The sequence below is a fragment of the Hermetia illucens genome, chromosome 3, assembly GCF_905115235.1.
Source record: "Hermetia illucens chromosome 3, iHerIll2.2.curated.20191125, whole genome shotgun sequence".
NCBI lineage: Eukaryota > Metazoa > Arthropoda > Insecta > Diptera > Stratiomyidae > Hermetia > Hermetia illucens.
The window spans coordinates 19,193,727-19,213,363 of record NC_051851.1 but is presented as its reverse complement, the minus strand read 5'-3'; the positions used below and the strand labels follow the sequence as shown (position 1 = coordinate 19,213,363).

General features: G+C 46.6%; 1 protein-coding gene across 1 annotated transcript; it reads left to right on the top strand.

The window, feature by feature from the left end:
• The first annotated feature begins 6,520 nt into the window (after nt 1–6,520).
• Nucleotides 6,521–7,570, top strand: LOC119651912. The gene is made up of 2 exons (XM_038055738.1): nt 6,521–6,681; nt 6,733–7,570. Coding segments are annotated over exons 1-2 (828 nt in total). The 5' UTR covers nt 6,521–6,680; the 3' UTR covers nt 7,560–7,570.
• Nucleotides 7,571–19,637: the final 12,067 nt, after the last annotated feature.

Sequence of the window (19,637 nt, the reverse complement as noted above, 5' to 3'; positions counted from 1 at the left end):
CGCAACTTCATTCACCGTCAATCCACAAAGCGGACACGACGCTGTTTCGGGGCGGACACGGGTTTCAGCCTGGACAGAGAGACCGCCTTTTTGTGTCCACCGATCTCGAGCTGGAAGAAATGTTCTCCCTGCTCGAGAACGCGGTACGGGCCCTCATATGGAGGCTGCAGCGGCTTCCGGACGGCATCCGTCCTGACCAGAACGTGCGTGCACGTGTCCAGTTCCTTGGGCGAGCAGGCAGGTGTGGACGAGTGTTGGGTGGGTGGTGTGGCTTTTATGCGTCGGAGATTGTCCCTCAGCAGACGCACCAACCCCGATTCTGTGAGACCCGATCTCTTGTCGAAGACCGGATCACTTGGAAGTCTGGGGTTCTCCCCGCATACCAGCTCCGCGGGGCTGGCAGCAAATTCCTCTCGGCGGGTTGTACGTAGGCCGAGTAGGACGAGAGGCAAGACTTGGGACCAGGACGGATCGATGCGTGCCATAATGGCGGCTTTCAGCGTCCGGTGCCAACGTTCTAGCATCCCATTGGATTGCGGGTGGTATGCAGTAGTCCGCTGGCGTTTAAAACCAAGGAATTTGCCTAACTCGGAGAAAAGGGTGGACTCAAATTGCATTCCCTGGTCAGTGATAACCACTGCAGGGACGCCAAAGCGTAGTATCCACTCTCGACGGAGGGCTTCGGCACATGATTGTGCCGTAATGTCTTTCGGAGGTATTGCCTCAGGCCACCGCGTAAACCTGTCGATGATTGTGAGACAATACCTATAACCGTGCGAGTCTCGCAAAGGCCCTACTATGTCGAGGTGTATTGTGTGGAACCGCTTGGTAGTGCGGGGGAATGAGCCCACTTCTTTCCTTACATGCCTGGACACTTTACACTTCTGGCATGCGATGCACTCTCTGGCCCAGGAATTGACATCCTTATTCATAGAGGGCCAGAAGTATTTCTCGGTGACTAGCCGATTTGTTGTCCTGATGCCTGGGTGCGCTAAGTCGTGAACTGCGTGGAACACTTCCTTGCGAAAGGTGACCGGAATGTATGGCCGAGGTCCCTTTTCCGAGTCTTCGCAGCAGAGAGAGAGGTTTGAGCCGAAGATGGGCAACTCCCGAAATTTGTATTTGGGGTTGGATTTGAGGCTCTGAAGTGCTGCGTGATCTTCCTGCGCCTTGGCAATAGCCGAGAAATCGAGTGAGGCGGTAATGTTAACCTCGGAGACACGAGACAAAGCGTCAGCAACTATGTTGTCCTTGCCGGACACGTGCTCGATGTCTGACGTAAACTGGCTTATAAAGCTCAGATGTCGAAGCTGACGAGGGGACGCTTTGTCGGGCTTCTGTTTCAAAGCATACGTGAGAGGCTTATGGTCCGTGAACACTGTGAACGGCCTGCCTTCTAGGGAGAAACGGAAGTATTTGATGCTCAAGTACGCGGCGAGCAGTTCGCGATCGTAGGTGCTGTAGTTCCATTGAGCGGGGTTTAACTATTTGGAGAAGAAGCTGAAAGGCTGCCAGACTTGATTCACCTTTTGGTGAAGAGCAGCACCTACTGCGATGTCAGAGGCATCAACAAAAACGGCTAGGGGTGCATCTTCCAGAGGGAATGCCAAGAGTGTAGCGTCGGCCAGTTGTTGACGGGATTTGTCAAACGCGCGGATAGCCTCTTCAGACCACACGATCTCTCGTGTGTCCTTAGTTTTGGGGCCAGACAAGTACGCGTTCAAAATGGACTGGTGATGGGCGGCCTTGGGCAGGAAACGACGGTAGAAGTTTAGCATGCCCAAGAACCTCCTCAACTCCCTCACTGTCTTTGGGCGCGGGAAGCTTGTTATCGCTTGCACCTTGTCTGGGTCGGGCTGTATTCCTTCAGAGGAAATGAAATCGCCGAGGAATCTCACCTGTTTTTGAAAAAATTTGCATTTCTCAACGTTTAGGACTAAACCGGCCTCAAGGAGACGTTGAAAAATGCACTCGAGATGGGCTAAGTGCTCAGACTCAGTGGAAGAAGCGACCAAAACATCATCCAAATCTACGAAACAGACATCAAGGTTTCACAGGACTGAGTGAATGAACCTTTGAAAGGTTTGTGCCGCATTGCACAATCCGAAAGTCATTCGGGTGAACTCGAAGAGTCCAAAGGGTGTACATATTGCCGTCTTTGGAATGTCTGCAGGAGCTACTGCGATTTGGTGATAAGCCTTGGTTAAGTCCAAGGTCGAAAAGATGCGGCAATTCGCGAGGTGATGAGCAAAGTCGTGGATGAGTGGAATTGGATATCGGTCAGGAACAGTCTGTGCATTTAGCCTTCTGTAATCCTCACAGGGGCGCCATTCACCATTAGGCTTAGGTACTATATGTAATGGGGAAGACCAACAGCTGTTTGAGGGCCTGCAGATACCCTGTTGAACGAGTTGTTCAAACTCTTTCCGTGCAACAGCCAGTTTCTGGGATGGTAGAGGACCTTCGAGAAGATCGGGGAACCAGTAGTGATAATGTGATGCTGCACATTGTTCTTCACTGGTTTGGAGAGACTACACTCGGTAGTAATCTGGCTGAACTTTTGGAGAAGTGCCTGAACACGAGAGTCGGTAATGTCTTCTAAAAGAACGGAAAGATTATTGCCTGGGTGAAATACCATTTGTCCCGACGAATTAAGGTTGGTCGTGGGGTCTATAAGAGACTTATTTTGCAAGTCCACCAGCGATCCATAGTGACACAAGAAGTCTGCCCCTAATATGGGGAAGCTGATATCCGCCAAGATGAAACGCCACGAAAATGTCCTACGCAAGCCAAGACTTACGTCCACTTGCCTATACCCGTATGTGTTTATGCGGGAGGAATTTGCTGCCGCAAGTTTGAGCGGTTGTGGGAAAAGTTGATGTTGCCGAGGTACGGGAAGAACCGAAACCTCCGCACCAGTATCGATGAGGTAGCTGCGCCTGCTGAGGGGGTCGAAAATAGTTAGGCGACGTGGCGCTGCGTTCTGGGTGGCCGTCGCCAAGACCCCCCGCGGACCTAGTTTTTTGCGGTAGGCGCGAATCTACACGGTAGTGTACATCTTGTCGCTTTATCCCCGAATCTGTGGTGGTACCAGCAAATCCCTCGGTCCGCGGACTGTCCTGACGACTTGCTACCTGATCGCCCTTTTCGGGTGGCAGACCGTGAGCGTGCTCGCGATCTGGCGCCCGAACGCTGAGCGTCCAACGTCGCCCGCATCTCGGCCACACTAGCTGTTAAGGCGGCTATCTCGCGCCTCACGTCACCCACCTCATCCGACGGTGGTTGAACGGCCGCCAAGGTTGGGCGTACGTACACTTCCTGCACCTGGTCGGCCGTCGCTGCCAGTTCCTCCAAGGAACCGGAGACCCAAGCGAGGATCGCCTGGGTGCCCTCCGGGAGCCGTCGCAGCCAGAGCGACTTGATCAGGTCATCGCCAATCATGCTCCCACCCAATTGCCTCATTTCGCGAAGCAATTGGCTGGGAGTTCGATCACCCAACGTTAAACCCGCCAGCAAGTGGTCTAATTTTGCCGACTCGCTTGCCGACAGGCGCCTGATCAACTCGCTCTTGAGCTGTGTGTACGATGCCGACTTCACTACGTCGGACACCAGAAGAATAGACTCCTCGTCCAGGCCGACCACCGCGTAGTTGAAGCGGGTCGCGTCCGATGTGATGCCGGACATTTGGAACTGCGCTTCCAAATGCACGAACCACAGCTCCGAGTTCCGCCGCCAAAACGGAGGAACGCGTACGGCGAGGGCGGTCACTTGCGGGTCCGATGAGCCTGCCGCGTCTTTGCTGTCGAACGACATCTTGAGTAACGAAAAGTACGAGTTTGCAATGAACACGCGGTGAGTTTATAATGAAACGCGGTGAATTTTGCTCCGACACGGCAAGCCACACCCACAAATGCACGCACGAACACAGAAATGACGACCGAAGCGGACGCTCTCCAGCGCAGACCGAAATCACCACCCAGAAATCCACCAAGAAAACGGAGAACCCGCGATGAGAAACACTTCCACGCCGTCTCTTGCAGCGATTTTTAATTATTATTATCTGAACTATGAATATAATATAATAATATATATTAAATATACAAATGCGGAATAAATAGTGTAGAAAACTTCTATGTGGTTTTTATAGCAAAAGGTGTGGTTGTTGTGATGAAGTCAATTGGTTGCCAAATAATCGTTCGTTTTCTAAGTTGCTGCTGCCAATGTTGAAAGGTGGTCGCGCTCGTTGAATTTCTGATGCGGCAATAATGCTGGTGTCAGCTACGTTTGAGATGGTGATGGCTGCGGCTGCGGCGGCAACGATGGTGGCTGCGGCAGTGATGCTGACGTCTGGCGCTGCGGTGCTGGCGTCTGGGGCTGCGGTGCTGATGTTTGGTTAACTTGATAAAACGCGCTCGAGATCAGAGGAACAGAACGAGTCATCTGAAGTATCGGCTGCACAGGTTGTTCAATAGTTATGTTTACAGGTGAGGGTCCAGCCTCTCTTTCTTCACTTTGGATACTGATAGTACTAGGGCTTTGTGGTCTTCGGGATCACCAATTTAACTTTAATAGTCCAATTCTTTGCAAACCACACTTTTTAGGTACACCGGAACATAGACTGGGTTTTTACTATCAATACCCGATAGATTTAACAATTAGACTTTATTAAATAATTTATTTAAAGAATGAAGAAAAAGTGGAGTGACTATTTGCTCGTTAGAGGCAGAAGAGAATAATCATCTCCTTCATGTGTTTCTTTTCTGCCCCTAACTCATGGCACACTTTTCTCGCCAGTCCTCCACTCCCGTGGCGAGCTCTGCAAAGTGGATAGTTCCGCGCCATCTATTTGTTCGCATTCGCAACATTCGAAATAAATTTCGCAACATTCGAAATAAATTTCGAATGCTGCGAATCCTGCCGCGCCACAGATGCTTCACCTCCAGGACCTCTGTTGATTGCGGTTATTGCGGCATCCATTTCCCTCTTATAGATGTCGCGGAGGGCTGTGTTGTGGATGGCTTCGGTATTCACTCCCACCTGATTGTCAGAGGGGATTGTAGGTGGTGTCGTGATTCGAGCTCGGAACACTATGCCAACGAGATAATATGTTCTGACATTCATCAAGGCTGAGAAGTGGCGGTGTTCAATCAGCACGTGGTCAATTTGGTTGAAAGTGGTCCCGTCTGGAGAGGCCCATGTATGTCTGTGGATCGCTTTCCGCGCAAACCAGGTACTTCAAACAACCATTTCGTGCGATACTGCTAATTGAATAATCCGCAGACCGTTATCATTGGTATCCCTATGTAAGCTATGAGAGCCGACGTATCGCCTGAATACGGGCCTACTTGACTGTTGAAATCTCCAAGTATGATTTCAATATCATATCTGGGACAGGCTTCGAGGGTCCGCTCAACTGCCTCGTAGAAGGTATCCTTCTTCGACTCTGCAGTCTCCTCTGTAGGGGCGTGAAAGTTTATGAGGCTTATATTTCTAAACTTGTCTCGCAAATGCAGAGTGCATAGCCTTTCGCTTATATTTTCAAAGCTGATAACAGAAGGCTCCAGTTCTGACTAAGAAGCCTACTCCGAGCGCATGGTTTACTGGATGGCCACTATAATATAAATGTTGTAGCGACTCTTCTCCAGGAAACCGATCCCTGTCCATCGCATCTCTTGTAAAGCTGTTATCATACATCAGCCTTATATTGGGACAGGGTATCGACTAGCTGCTTAGCAGCATTTGCTCTGTACAGGGAACGCACGTTCCATAAGAAAATGCGCAAATCGTTAATCCGTTGTCGTTGTCCGGTTCGTCGTTGTGTTATTCATCCAGTCCAAGGTTCCTGTTGTGGCTTTGTAACATCGGTTTTCCGTGTAGGGTTGCCAGCCCTACCCAACCCCCAACCTGGAGATCCAGTTGGTACATTTTGCCCCGTTTTTAGGCGCGGGAGACTCGCCTTCATCCTTCTCCGTCTGAAGTTTTTTATAAAGAAAGAACTCGCAGCGATCACCACGTGGAGGTGGAGATAGGGTTTGGTAGTAGAGCTGTTGGTGTTGGTTCAGCAGGCATTTTCCAGGTTTTATGCTCCATCGTGGTTACCAACCCACGTTTCGCCCTGGGAGCGAATTTGAAGAGGGACACCACCTCCTTCCTCCTCCATGAACTTTCTACCTCCTCCGGGGATGGGGTTGAAAATTTATAAACTATACCCTAATTATAGTTTAGCCGTCTGCTGGAAAATATTGCGCAACAAAGTGCAATATGCCTATACACAAAACCCGTTGCGCAAAGATTTCACAGATGTTTGAAGTTCGTCAAACATTTGCACAACGCATGAAACCCACCCATACATTGGGAAATTATTGCGCAACAGCCTGCGTTACACTATATCTAGATGTAACTCACACGAAAATAAATCGATTCCTCGGATCCGACGCACGGGATCAAATATGGCTGACATGTTCTTTTCATCTCTCTCTTACCAATACGATCTGACGAAGACTATGCATTTGCAAGTCCGGGCACTTTAGAGTGGGTAATGCCTATTGGGTGTCGCGCTGTGGTGCATACTTTTTGTGCTTTAGAATCTTTAAGTCAGTCGATTGGTAACTTTTAGTCAATAGATATCATTTACGACAATTCGCATCATCATACAATTCGCTAGAGAGGAAAATATCAAAAGTAAGTACTAAAAGCAAAACATAACATTCAATAACTTTCATTCAATTTCAGTGTCTGATTTAAAGGAAGATGTAGTCTATCTGAAGGAAGATATACACTATCTATGTAACATTTCCAACAATTTCGAATGGACCCAAGTCATAGAACGAGTAATAAGAGAAAAGAAAATAAAAAATAAAAGTTTGAAAAGACTAATTAAGAAACTAAGAATAACTCCCAAAGTAAAAATTCCAAAATCTAAATTAGAAGGTGTTGAATTAAATAAATACTTAAAATCTATTATAACATATGATCATGAAAATTATGCCATTTTAAATAATAATAATCATATAATAAATCACGAAACTATAAAAAATAATTTAGAAAAATTTAATAAAAATATTAAAATAAGTAGAAATAATTTATTTTTTAATTATTGTGAATTAGCAAAGTATATTTATTATCTGCTTCAGTCTATTAATAAAGAATTTATAATAGAAAACTTAAAATATTCTAGAGATACTATAAATAAGTTAAAATGGTTAGGGAAGTTAATAAGTGAATTTCCTAAACTGAAATATTTAAATATTACCTTCAATGATTTTATATATAATAGAAAAAATATAACAGAACTCTTTAGTGACAAATATAAAGAGGAAAATCAGTTTTGGAAAGACAATAATATAAATAACAATTTAAGTGATATTAGTGATTGTACCGATATTGAAAATATGTGTGAATCACTAGAAACTGATCTCTCTATTTCCGGAAAAGAGGAACATCAACGTTACGAAGTTTTAATAGAAAATATAAAGAATATCAAGGATAATTTGGGTGATACTATTAACAGTATTAACAGTATTATTAAACCCAATTTTTTTTTTGAAAAAATAAATTAATCACATTACTATCACATTGTCTTTTACTTATCACAAAAGTAACTCTCAAATTTCTTTTCATATCTTCGATCGTTGGTTTCTAATTCTTTATCTATTACCAAAAACTAACTGCGCCATGCCATTAACATGTTGTATGTTGGTCCCAAGCCCAGGTAAAGGAGGAGGCTTTGAGGCAGCGTACTCTATACTATCCTTCATCATCATCAACGGCGCAACAACCGGTATCCGGTCTAGGCCTGCCTTAATAAGGAACTCCAGACATCCCGGTTTTGCGCCGAGGTCCACCAATTCGATATCCCTAAAAGCTGTCTGGCGTCCTGACCCACGCCATCGCTCCATCTTAGGCAGGGTCTGCCTCGTCTTCTTTTCCTACCATAGATATTGCCCTTATAGACTTTCCGGGTGGGATCATCCTCATCCATACGGATTAAGTGACCCGCCCACCGTAACCTATTGAGCCGGATTTTATCCACAACCGGACGGTCATGGTATCGCTCATAGATTTCGTCATTGTGTAGGCTACGGAATCGTCCATCCTCATGTAGGGGGCCAAAAATTCTTCGGAGGATTCTTCTCTCGAACGCGGCCAAGAGTTCGCAATTTTTCTTGCTAAGAACCCAAGTTTCCGAGGAATACATGAGGACTGGCAAGATCATAGTCTTGTACAGTAAGAGCTTTGACCCTATGGTGAGACGTTTCGAGCGGAACAGTCTTTGTAAGCTGAAATAGGCTCTGTTGGCTGACAACAACCGTGCGCAGATTTCATCATCGTAGTTGTTATCGGTTGTGATTTTCGACCCTAGATAGGAGAAATTGTCAACGGTCTCAAAGTTTTATTCTCCTATCCTTATTCTTCTTCGTGTTTGACCAGTGCGGTTTGATGTTGTTGGTTGATTCGTCTTCGGTGCTGACGTTGCCACCATATACTTTGTCTTGCCTTCATTGATGTGCAGCCCAAAATCTCGCGCCGCCTGCTCGATCTGGATTAAGGCAGTTTGTACGTCTCGGATGGTTCTTCCCATGATGTCGATATCGTCAGCATAGGCCAGTCGTTGGGTGGACTTGAAGAGGATCGTACCTCTTGCATTTACCTCAGCATCACGGATCACTTTCTCGAGGGCCAGGTTAAAGAGGACGCATGATAGCGCATCCCCTTGTTGTAGACCGCTGTTGATGTCGAATGGTCTTGATAGTAATCCTGCTGCCTTTATCTGGCCTCGCACATTGATCAGGGTCAGCCTAGTCAGTCTTATCAATTTCGTCGGGATACCGAATTCTCTCATGGCGATGTACAGTTTTACCCTGGCTATGCTGTTAGAGGTGACTTTAAAGTCGATGAAAAGATGGTACAACTGATTGTCATATTCCAACTGTTCCGTCCAGTCCATTGTTTGTCGCAGATGGAAAATCTGATCCGTTGCTGATTTGCCTGGAGTGAAGCCTCTTTGGTATGGGCCAATGATATTCTGGGCGTATGGGGCTATCCGGCCTAGCAAGATAGTGGAGAATATCATGTAGATGGTACTCAGCAACGTGATACCTCTATAATTGCTGCACTGTGTGATATCTCCCTTTTTATGTATGAGACAGATAATGCCTCGTTGCCAATCGTCAGGCATTGATCCGCTGTTCCATACCTTGAGCACTTTAGTTTGTTTAGTTAAATGGAGGGAGCCGCAGCTCCGAGCACTCAGGCCATTATTAGGCCCATTGTGCTATCCCCATAAGTTGCCTACTCAATGGCTTCCCGCCTACGGTGTTCGCAGGCTTTAGCGAATCTGAGAACATTCTCAAGAGGCAGAGAGTGTGCAGATTCTTCATTGAAGAAAACCTTGCCAAGGTGTCTTCGTCTGAGATCTGAGGATGCCGGGCAGCTGCATAAAAAGTGCAGGGCTGTCTCCTCCTCCTCCTCACATTGGCTGCACACTGCCGAAACCACTACCCCAATCTTTTCCATATGGTAGTTTAAGGGGCAGTGTCCCGTCAAAAGCCTCACTTCTTAAGGGACAACAAAAATGCCGCTCTAGTGGCCCTAGGCTCCTTCACAAGGATTTTCGCTTGCCGGCAAGAGTCCAAATTTCTCCACTCGGTTGCGTGAATCCTTGCAATTTCACCCTTCAGAGTAGACTTGACAGTAGATGGTCGGATTCCAAGAGCTGGTTCTGGGCCCACCATTGTGGATCCAGACCCTCGTCGAGCCAGTCTATCAGCCCCCTCATTACCGGCGATGTTAGAGTGCCCCCGGCACCCACATCAGGAATGTTTCGTTCAGTCGGCCAAGTTTCAGCAGCACCTGATGACAACTCCACACCAACTGGCTTGATATGTTGTTGCCATTTAGTGCTGATAATGCCGCCCGACTGTCGGAACAGATTCGAATGGTGCAGCCCCTCCATTTTTGTCGCAGACATTCTTCTGCTGCCAATGAAATGGCATATATCTCCGCCTGGAATATGGTCGTCATTTTTCCGAGGGGTCGGGCCAGTTCTATAATCGGATTCTCCGAGAAGACGCCTGCACCCGATCCATCCTCCGTGACTGACCCGCCGGTGAAGATTATTAGGTCTGTAATCTGAAAAGACTCATGGCCACTTGTCGACCATTCTTCTCTTTCGGTGATTACGACAGTGTATGTCTTTTCAAAGACGAATCTGGAAACCATATGATCGGTCGGCATCAGGGCTACCGGATGTTTTTCAAGGAATTTCCATATAGACGCATGCCCGTTGGATTGGCCGGAAGGATCCAACTGGTTAGCAGCGGTTCGATTCCATGTTGTCTTGCCGGATCACAAATTGCCGCAAATGAGGCATAATTGAAGGCACCTTCGATGTCCATGAATGCGCCTAAAGCATATTCTTTATCGGACATCGCCTTTTCAATTTGTGCCGTAAGTTCATGGAGTGCTGTCTCCGTGGATTTGCCCTTCTGGTAGGCGTGTTGCCTACGGTGAAGTGGCCATTTAGGAATGTGTGTATCCCTTATGAACCGATCTACTAATGTTTCTAGTCCTTTTAGCAGAAAGGACGTTAGGCTGATCGGTCGAAAGCTTTTTGCGTCTGTGTAGATGGGTTTTCCTGGTTTGGGAATGAACAACACCTTCACATCCCGCCATATAATTGGAATATAAGCGTGTGCAAGGCATGCCCGATATATATTCCGAATGTGTCGACCAAGGGCATCCATTCCTTCTATTACTAGCGCAGGGATGATGCCATCCGGACCTGCAGACTTTTATCTATGGAACGAGTTAAATGTCCATTTCACTCGCTCGAGTGATACTACTTTGCATGCCAGATTCCAGTCTCTCGGTTGAGGGCTGTATGCACCTGTTGGCCCCGAGATTAGATTTTGGATGCTGCCTGAGAAGTGTACTTCAAGCAAATGATTTGCCGTTTCTTCATCGCTTTCTGTGTACTTCCCATTCTGTAAACGTAAGTAACCCAGTTTCTGGCTACGTTCTTTGACCAGAATCCGCTTCAGCTTTGAGGTTGCCTCAAGAGAGCTAGTCTCTTCGCAAAAGCGTCTCCAAGATGATCGTTTAGCCGATCTTTAGAGCCTTCTGTGCCTCTTTATAGCGATTCCAGCTAGTGCTTGATTCACCCTTCAGAGCACGATTAAGGAGCATCCTTGTCGTTCTCTTCTGTTTTGCCAAATCCGAGTTCTACCATGGTGTTTTACCCTTCTTTGGCATCTTGAGTGGAAAGCTTTCTTCGAAAGCTTCTCTCATGCTAGTTGTGATCATCTGGGTTGTCTTCTCAATTCCAGCAATGGATTTGATGCGCCTCCCAGGGATCGTGACTCGGGCGTTCAATTCTGTTTGATACATTACCCAATCTGTCTTCCTCGGATTCCGAAATGGAGTGGGTGGAGGTAGATCCATGCCCATAACGAAATCAATGCTTCTGTGATCCGAGAGTGTGATATCGTTTGATACTCTCCACTCTCCGATCAGAGCCGCGATGTCAGGAGATGCTACCGTGATGTCGATGACCTCTCGCCTGACCACGTTAAAGAAAGTGGGTTCATTACTCACATTTAGGATCTGCAAATCGGTTCCTACTAGATACTTCAGTAGTCTCGATCCTCTTGCATTGATGTTCGAACTTCCCCAGCATATGTGGTGAGCGTTGACATCTCATCCTGCTATTACCCCCATGCCTCTACTTTTGGCATATTGGATAGCTCTGATGAATGTTCCACTGGGAACGTCTTCTGCGTCGTAGAGGAAGTATGCAGAGCACCATAATATCTCTTTATCTCCCTGTTGACTTTTTATGGTTAGCTTAACCGATGTGGTGTCGCCATCACATAGGTCGTTAACCAGGTTAGCCTGGAAGTCTTTGGAGACTACCATGCAGGTGCGGGGTCGATCGCTTCCATTGGCATACAATAGGTCAGCATATTGGAAGTTTAGGCCCCTGACTGCCCCACCAACAACCCACGGTTCTTGTATGAGGTATATAAATGTCTTGCAGCTATTGATCCGACGACTGATAAGTACAGTCGCCGCTTTACAATGCTGCAAATTTACTTGGGAAATGTGGCACCTCATTTACGTTTCAGATGTAGATGCCGGGGGCTGCATGTCCCCTTCAATGGTTTCAGGAGCCGACACCTTGAGCAAAAGTTGATGAACCACTTGGTGTAACTCATCGCCTCCATATTTAACCAATTCGGCTGTAATTCCATCGGCTCCTGGCGACTTATGATTTTTTAGCCGATGAATTGCACGGACTGTTTCTCCTAAACTTAGTGGTGGCAGTATTTGTCCGTCGTCTTCAGTTGGCGGGACCTCCAACTCGCCGATGTTCTGGTTGTTCAGTAGCTCATCAAAGTACTCAACCCATCGCTCTAATATGCCCATTCTGTCGGAAATCAGATTTCTCTCTTTGTCTCGGCAGGATGAGCATCGAGGTGTATAAGGCTTCATCCTGCTGACTTGTTGGTAAAACTTCCGCGCCTGGTCCGGTTGCTCCATGTACTTTTCTAGTTTATAGACCTGTTGGTTCTCCCAGGCTTCCTTTTTCCGTCTGTGAAGTCGCTTCTCCATAAGTCTCTGCGCGTGCCCGCGTTCTTTGAGAATGCAACATTACTCGGTATGCCGCATTCTTCTGTTCCGTTGCTAGCTTATATTCATCGTCAAACCAGCCGTTCCCACTCCTTTTGCGGCTGGGGCCAAGTATTTTTGTGGCCGTATCCATGATAACGTTCTTCAGGTGATTGTGAAGATCATTTGTTGATGCTTCATCTCCAGGTCCTCTGTTGACTGCGGTTATTGCGGCATCCATTTCCCTCTTATAGGCGTCGCGGAGGGTTGTGTTGTGGATGGCTTCAGTGTTCACTCTCACCTGATTGTCAGAGGGGATTCTAGGTGGAATTGTTATTCGAGCTCGGAGCACCATGCCAACGAGATAGTGATCCGAGTCTATATTGGCCCCCCTATATGTTCTGACATTCTTCAAGGCTGAGAGGTAGCGGCGTTCAATCAACACGTGGTCAATTTGGTTGAAAGTGGTCCCGTCTGGAGAGGCCCACGTATGTTTGTGGACCGCTTTCCGCGCAAACCAGGTACTTCCAACAACCATTTCGTGTGACCCTGCTAATTGAATAATCCGCAGTCCGTTATCATTTGTTTTTTTCGTGTAAGCTATGGGAGCCGACGTATTGCCTGAATACGGGTTCCTTCCCTACTTGGCTGTTAAAATCCCCAAGTATGATTTTAATATCATATCTGGGACAGGCTTCGAGGGTTCGTTCTACTGCCTCGTAGAAGGTATCCTTCTCCGAATCTGCAGTCTCCTCTGTAGGGGCGTGAACGTTTATGAGGCTTATATTTCTAAACTTGCCTCGCAAGCGCAGAGTGCATATCCGTTCGCTTATCTTTTCAAAGCCGATAACAGCAGGTTTCATTTTTTGACTGACTAAGAAATCTACTCCGAACACATGGTTTACTGGATGACCGCTATAATATATGGTGTAGTGGCTCTTCTCTAGGAAACCGGTCCCTGCCCATCGCATCTCTTGCGACGCTGTTATATCAGCCCTATATTGGGACAGGGTATCGGCTAGCTGCTCGTCAGCTTCATCTCTGTACAGGGAGCGCACTTTCCATGAGAAAATGCGCAAATCGTGATACCGTGTTCGTTGCCGGGTCCGTCGTTTTAAAATTCGTCCTGTCCGAGGCTCCTGTTGTGGCTTCGTAACAAGTTGTTTTCTGTGTAGGGTTGTCAGCCCTACCCAACCCCCAACCTGGAGGACCAGTTGGTACAATTTGTTCCGTTTTTAAGTGCGGGAGACTCGCCTTCATCCTTCTCCGTCTGCAGCTTTTCGTTAAGAAAGAGCTCCCAGCGGTCACCACGTGGAGATGGAGATAGGGTTTGGTAGTAGAGCTGTTGGTGTTGGTTCAGCAGGCATTTCCCAGGTTATATTCTCCATCGTGGATACCAATCCACGTTTCGCCCTGGGACCTATACTACCCTTTGATCACCTACTACTACCTACTATCCTTAGTAAAACAAAAAAAAATGCTGAGATCAGGGAAAGAGATAAATAGAGTGTAGTTGGAGTTATTCCACTATGCGCATTGATATTTACGCTCTGTAAGAAACCCGATGGTCTGGTGCAAAAAGTTGCGACATTAAACGCGGACGCGGAAAAATGGCTATAAACTTCTCTATTTTGGTAGCCCACACACTCAATATGGTGTTGTCATTGAACTATTCACTTCTTCACCGCGTATGCACCACAGACAGGTCGACCTGATGCCAAGAAAGATGCCTTCTGGCAACTTCTCGATGAAAAGACTACTAGATGGCGAGAATATTTCACTGAAGAATTTGTTCATCGTCCACTTCCGCAAACATTGCCGAAACTTGGAGCAATTCCACCTGTCGGCGCAATTGGTGCTCAGAGGTGGCGGTGAAGAAGACGGGGCGGCAACCCTGTCGGTCAAACCAAAGCCAAGTGGCCGAGGGGAACCTCCATAGTAGTGGCACCGGGAGACGCTGTACTCGGGCGTGACGGCCGTCATGCAGTAGGCGAATGCTGCAAAGGCCTAATCAGGGCGATCTGCACCCGAGTCTGGACTTGGACTCATCTGAAGTGGCAAATTGATCACGAAACCAGCGGTATACTGGTACCATGGGAACCGAGGTAGCCCCTGGACTCATATACTTCGGGAGAATTCCTGTTGCATATGAGTACAGCTGGGTTGTTTGCGGTTGGCCCCCTAGTGGGAGCTTCATGGGGGCTGTGGTGATGCCCAAACGGGAAGAGACCTTCGGGCCTCGGCATGATGTTACGTTTCAACACGAGTGCCGTACTCCTTAGTTCGGTAGAGATTTAGGCAGGTCTTGCATCCGCCAGTATGAATGCTTAGCCATGCACTTGGTATAGACTGGTACTGTTGTTGCTTGTCACAGCGGGGCTCTGATTGGGGTCACAAAATCAATCCGTGTCTTAAGAAGACCGTAGGATTAAATCTCCACGACAGGTGCTCACGTTAAACGCTCAAGGACTTAACATCCAACATAAAAATATCCGCGATCGTTATGGGGTTGCACCGATCGTGAAAAAATTGCGGCGTCTTCGATGGTATGGTCACGTAATTCGCACTGACGATGATTCACTTGCCAAGATTGGTTTGAACATTGAACTCGATGGTAAGCGACCAAAAGGCAGGCAGAAAGAACGGTGGCTTGATACGCTGGATGGGGATTTGAAAGCCTCGAGATTGCACCCAGATCAGGCATTCGATAGAGCCAAATGGTGAAACCGATCACGACAAGCCGACCCCGCTTGTGAACGGGACAAAGGCTGAAGAAAAAGTAGGAGATGCTTTATACGAAAAGGTTTGAATGGAGCGCCGCAGCGGAACAAAGCCAACAATAAGGTTGAATCAATAACAATGAGCAAACGAATTCAGAAGGAACACAAATACTTATTATTATTTCATCAGATTCGATTTGTTTATAAAAATAAAATGAGGATTATATAAATCAGAACACCTCAATGCCTGAACTATCAGCTTAACAAAAATACTTAGAATAATACAAAATCCTCTGTTGATTGTTGGCTTGGTCACGAATGTCATTGCCCTTCATTAGTTGACCTTCTTTGAGTGATTCCTCCTTGATTGGTTGTTTATTCTTCGCCCTTAGTGGCCCTTCTGTAGATAACTTGCGAATGATGTACGATAACTTGCTTGATTAAAAATTTCTCGCGGAGTTCTTGAAGTATTTGCTCTGCTCTTGTTCTACCTCGTCTCTCGGTACTGACAAATTGCATTCTTCTAGAGACGCATCATGGTGTAGTGTAGATGAATGCATTTACGCACACACTGTTGGACTCCCGGTTCGGTACGTCGTCGGATTACCAACTAAACACCTCCTCATCGTCAGAGAGCTAGCCTGGAACTGGCTGCCACATTACTTCGGGCTAGTCCACGAACTCCCCCGCTTTGCGGAGCCTTCAAATCAGAGAATTCCTTTCACCACTGGGAGGGGACAGGAGGAAGTTAACTGTTAGTTCAAGGAACACCCTGCCATTCGGCTCCTCCGCCGGTCGAGCTTCCATTGCAAAACACACAATCCGGAGATCGCACCTTTCCGATCTGGTGTAGGTAGGACTGAAAACCTTAGTGCCCACTTAAAAATTGGATAAGAAAATATCATGCTTCTGATTCAGCCACGCACCTTAGTTGTCGATGGTACCGAGGTACTTTACCGCTGGTTTTAACTCGATTATCGACTTGCCGAACAATATGGGACGCAGGGTCGGAATTCTCTTTTTAGTCAGGATGACTACTTCGATTTTTTCCAGTGCAAGGTTGTGAGTAGTCATCCATCCCGCCGCATCAATATGCCGAGTCTGCTTTGCTCCTGTTCAACAGTGCGTCCAGCAATAAACGCCGCAACATCATCTGCATAGCCGACCAGGGGCGACCCTTCTGGCATGTCGAGTTTAAGTAGATTATCATAGGTAGCGTTCCAGAGGTCCGGTCCTAGGATGGATCCCTGTGCTACCCCCGACGTGACCTCCATCCTCCATTGACCCTTTAGTGTTTCATAGAGCAGAGAGAGATTACTCAGATAGTTCCTCAATATCCGTAACAGATAGTTCGGCACGTGGAAAGTATTATTTAGTATACCTAGAATGTCTTTCCATCTTACGGAATTAAAGGCGTTTCTAACGTCAAGCGTTACGAGGAGCATCACCCGTCGAGTTCGGCGGTTATGTGCCTCCGCTCGTCGAACGGCATCCATGATTTGCATGACAGCATCAAGTGTGGATCTCTCTGCTCTAAAACCAAACAGCCGGGGAGATAAATTTCCGGTAGTGCGTATCGCTTCAGCGAGTCTACTTCTGATGACCTTTTCGAGCAGTGTCAAGCATACATAGTGGGCGGTATGAACACGGCAACTCGGGGTCGCCTTTCCCTTTGTGGATCAGCGCAAGCCTCGCCACCTTCCACCGAGCAGGAAAAATTCCCTCTTTCAGGGGAATGCGCCGAGCAGTAGGTCTGGCCGGTGTTCGAATACCAGTTTGTATACCTCTGCTAGAATACTATCACTTCCTGGCGCCTTCTTGCTTTTCATAGAGAGCACTGCCTGTTCCAATTCTTTTATGAAGAAAAGTGGGCAGTCCTCTGCGCTCTCCGCGCCGACGTCATCATCCCATACGGGGTCCGGGGTCCCTTAGAATGCGGTTCATCTACTCGGCCTTAAGTGAACAGGGTTTCCGCAGAGCTCCCATTTTTCGGGTTACCAGTTTGTAACCGAGTCCCCACGGGTCCCCATTCACCTCGTCGACCAGATCTTGCCAGCAGCGAGCTTTGCTTATTCAGAAAGATAATATTGAAATTCACATGCAAAAGTTGTTAAGCAATACTTTCACAGGAAGAAATTGAAGTTTTCGATTTCCCAGGAAGATCTCCAAAACCAAATATTATTGAAAATTGTTGGGCGCATCCAACCCCAACCGTTTACGCTTCTGGGGATCGTTTTCACGACTTCTGCAAAAACAGTGGATGTCTTTTCATTTTGACCGGCACTGTATGTGTATGTTGATACCAGCGATATTCAATTTACGTACATAAGTGTCAATATTTACTGATAGTCTTGAAAATGTGCACAGATAAGTAGGAAAAGTAAATTACCCCCGTCAGTCCCATTCATATCACCAGTGTTTGATATAAAAACTGAAAACCCTTCCAAGAATCTAAACCAAACATGATAAATATAACTTAACCTCAAGGGTGTGATAAGGGTGTGACAAAAACGATACCCAGAATTTTGTGTGAAGTGTTACAATTAAATCGATTGTGTTATTTTGCAAATATTATGAGAAGAACCATTTGCAAAAGCACACCTGGGAATTTAGTCTGCTTCGCGATAATTGTTAAGCAAATAATCATCGGTCCCTTTATTCATGCATAGTGGGGTCGCCTTGTCTAGCTCGAGCTCACCACATTTCTTCGTCATAGGCTTAATCACAATATATTTAATAGGCAGTACCCACACTCAATGGACTGGACTTGCGAATGGTTTGATCAAACTTATCCGTGCACATCATAGGCCCTCTTTCATTGTCATTTTCATTTATTTACTCAATAGTGACTTACAACTAGACAATGATTACTTAATGCTAGCTTAATAACGGCTAATTGATCTTAACTCTATCAAACGGGTGACTATTACATTGTTTGGCCAACCCGACCTTCTCTGTAATTTACTTTACTTAGTATATTATTCTTTAAATACATGAATCTTGACAATTTTGTAGTATAATCTTGGCTTTTTCAAAACTGTGCCCGCACTAAAGGCGCGAGAAGGTTTAAATTTACTTACTTAACCTAGTTAAATATAACTTAACCTAACTTATTTCAACTTAACCTAGCTTAATCTAACATAATTAATCCTTACCTAATATTTACAATAAGCACATTACAATTTCCTGTGCTTATCCTCTATCCACCCCTACCAAGCAAGGAGTTTCAAAAAGGGTTAGGATTTTGGGTCTTAGAGATGAACTCACGATTTGGCAGGGCCTTAAGAATGTGGCCAATGGGGAGGTTTTACCCTGTTGGTAGAGATGCCGAATTAATGGGTTGGGGTGGTCCTCCGTTCTTTCGAAGAACCTTTCCATTATTGTGAGAACGTGTTCTCGAAGTGGTTTGACTTTGGCTCGCCTATACACTTCGGCGTTTTTGCCGATCTTTTTTGTTTTCCAGTTGTAAGACAAGCCTGTGCAATGTCTAAGGATTCGGCGTTCGAATGACTCGCATTTTGCCATTGCTTGGTTAGAGCAAGAGATCCAAGTTGGTGCTCCGTAACAGATAACGGGTCTTATAAGGGCCTTATACAGGGTCAGTTTGGTTTTGGTGCTGAGACCTACTGTCTTGCGAAGAAGAGAGTAGATGCCACTGACTGCACCGCGTGCCTTGCTGATTGCGAGCTGAAGGTGGGGTTTGAACTTGAGGAGTTCATGCAGGGTTACTCCCAAGTAGTTGATCGAAGTAGATCTGCTCACTGTGGTGTTCCCGATTCTCATTTTCAAGCGTTTAGCTTTCCTATGGATGCCTCTAGAACCTAAGTATCTAGATTTTCTCCTAAAGGTGCAGATTTGCGTTTTTCCCTCATTAATCTTGATTCCCCAACTACGGTAGTACCTGCAGAGATTTACAATGTATTTCTCAACCGCTTTGGCTGCCCTGTTGGGGTGGAGGTTCGAAGCGAAGATAAGCGTGTCATCGGCGAATTGGATCAGTTCAACGCCGTCATCGGGGATCGGAACGTCAGCCGTGAAGATGTTATAGAAAGTTGGCCCAGAAATGGATCCTTGCGGTACACCCGACGTTACCGGCAAGAGATCGGAGAATTCATTCCCCACGCTGACATAAAAGTGCCTATCTTCGAAGAAACTTAACGCAAGTCTTATTATCGGGACAGGGAAGTCTTTATCTATCAATTTGTACTCGTATATAAGTCCGTTTACCCACACGGAGTCGAAGGCCTTTTCCAAATCTAACGCACATGCTACTGTGGGTTTATTGTTGACGTTAAGTCTTGAGACGAC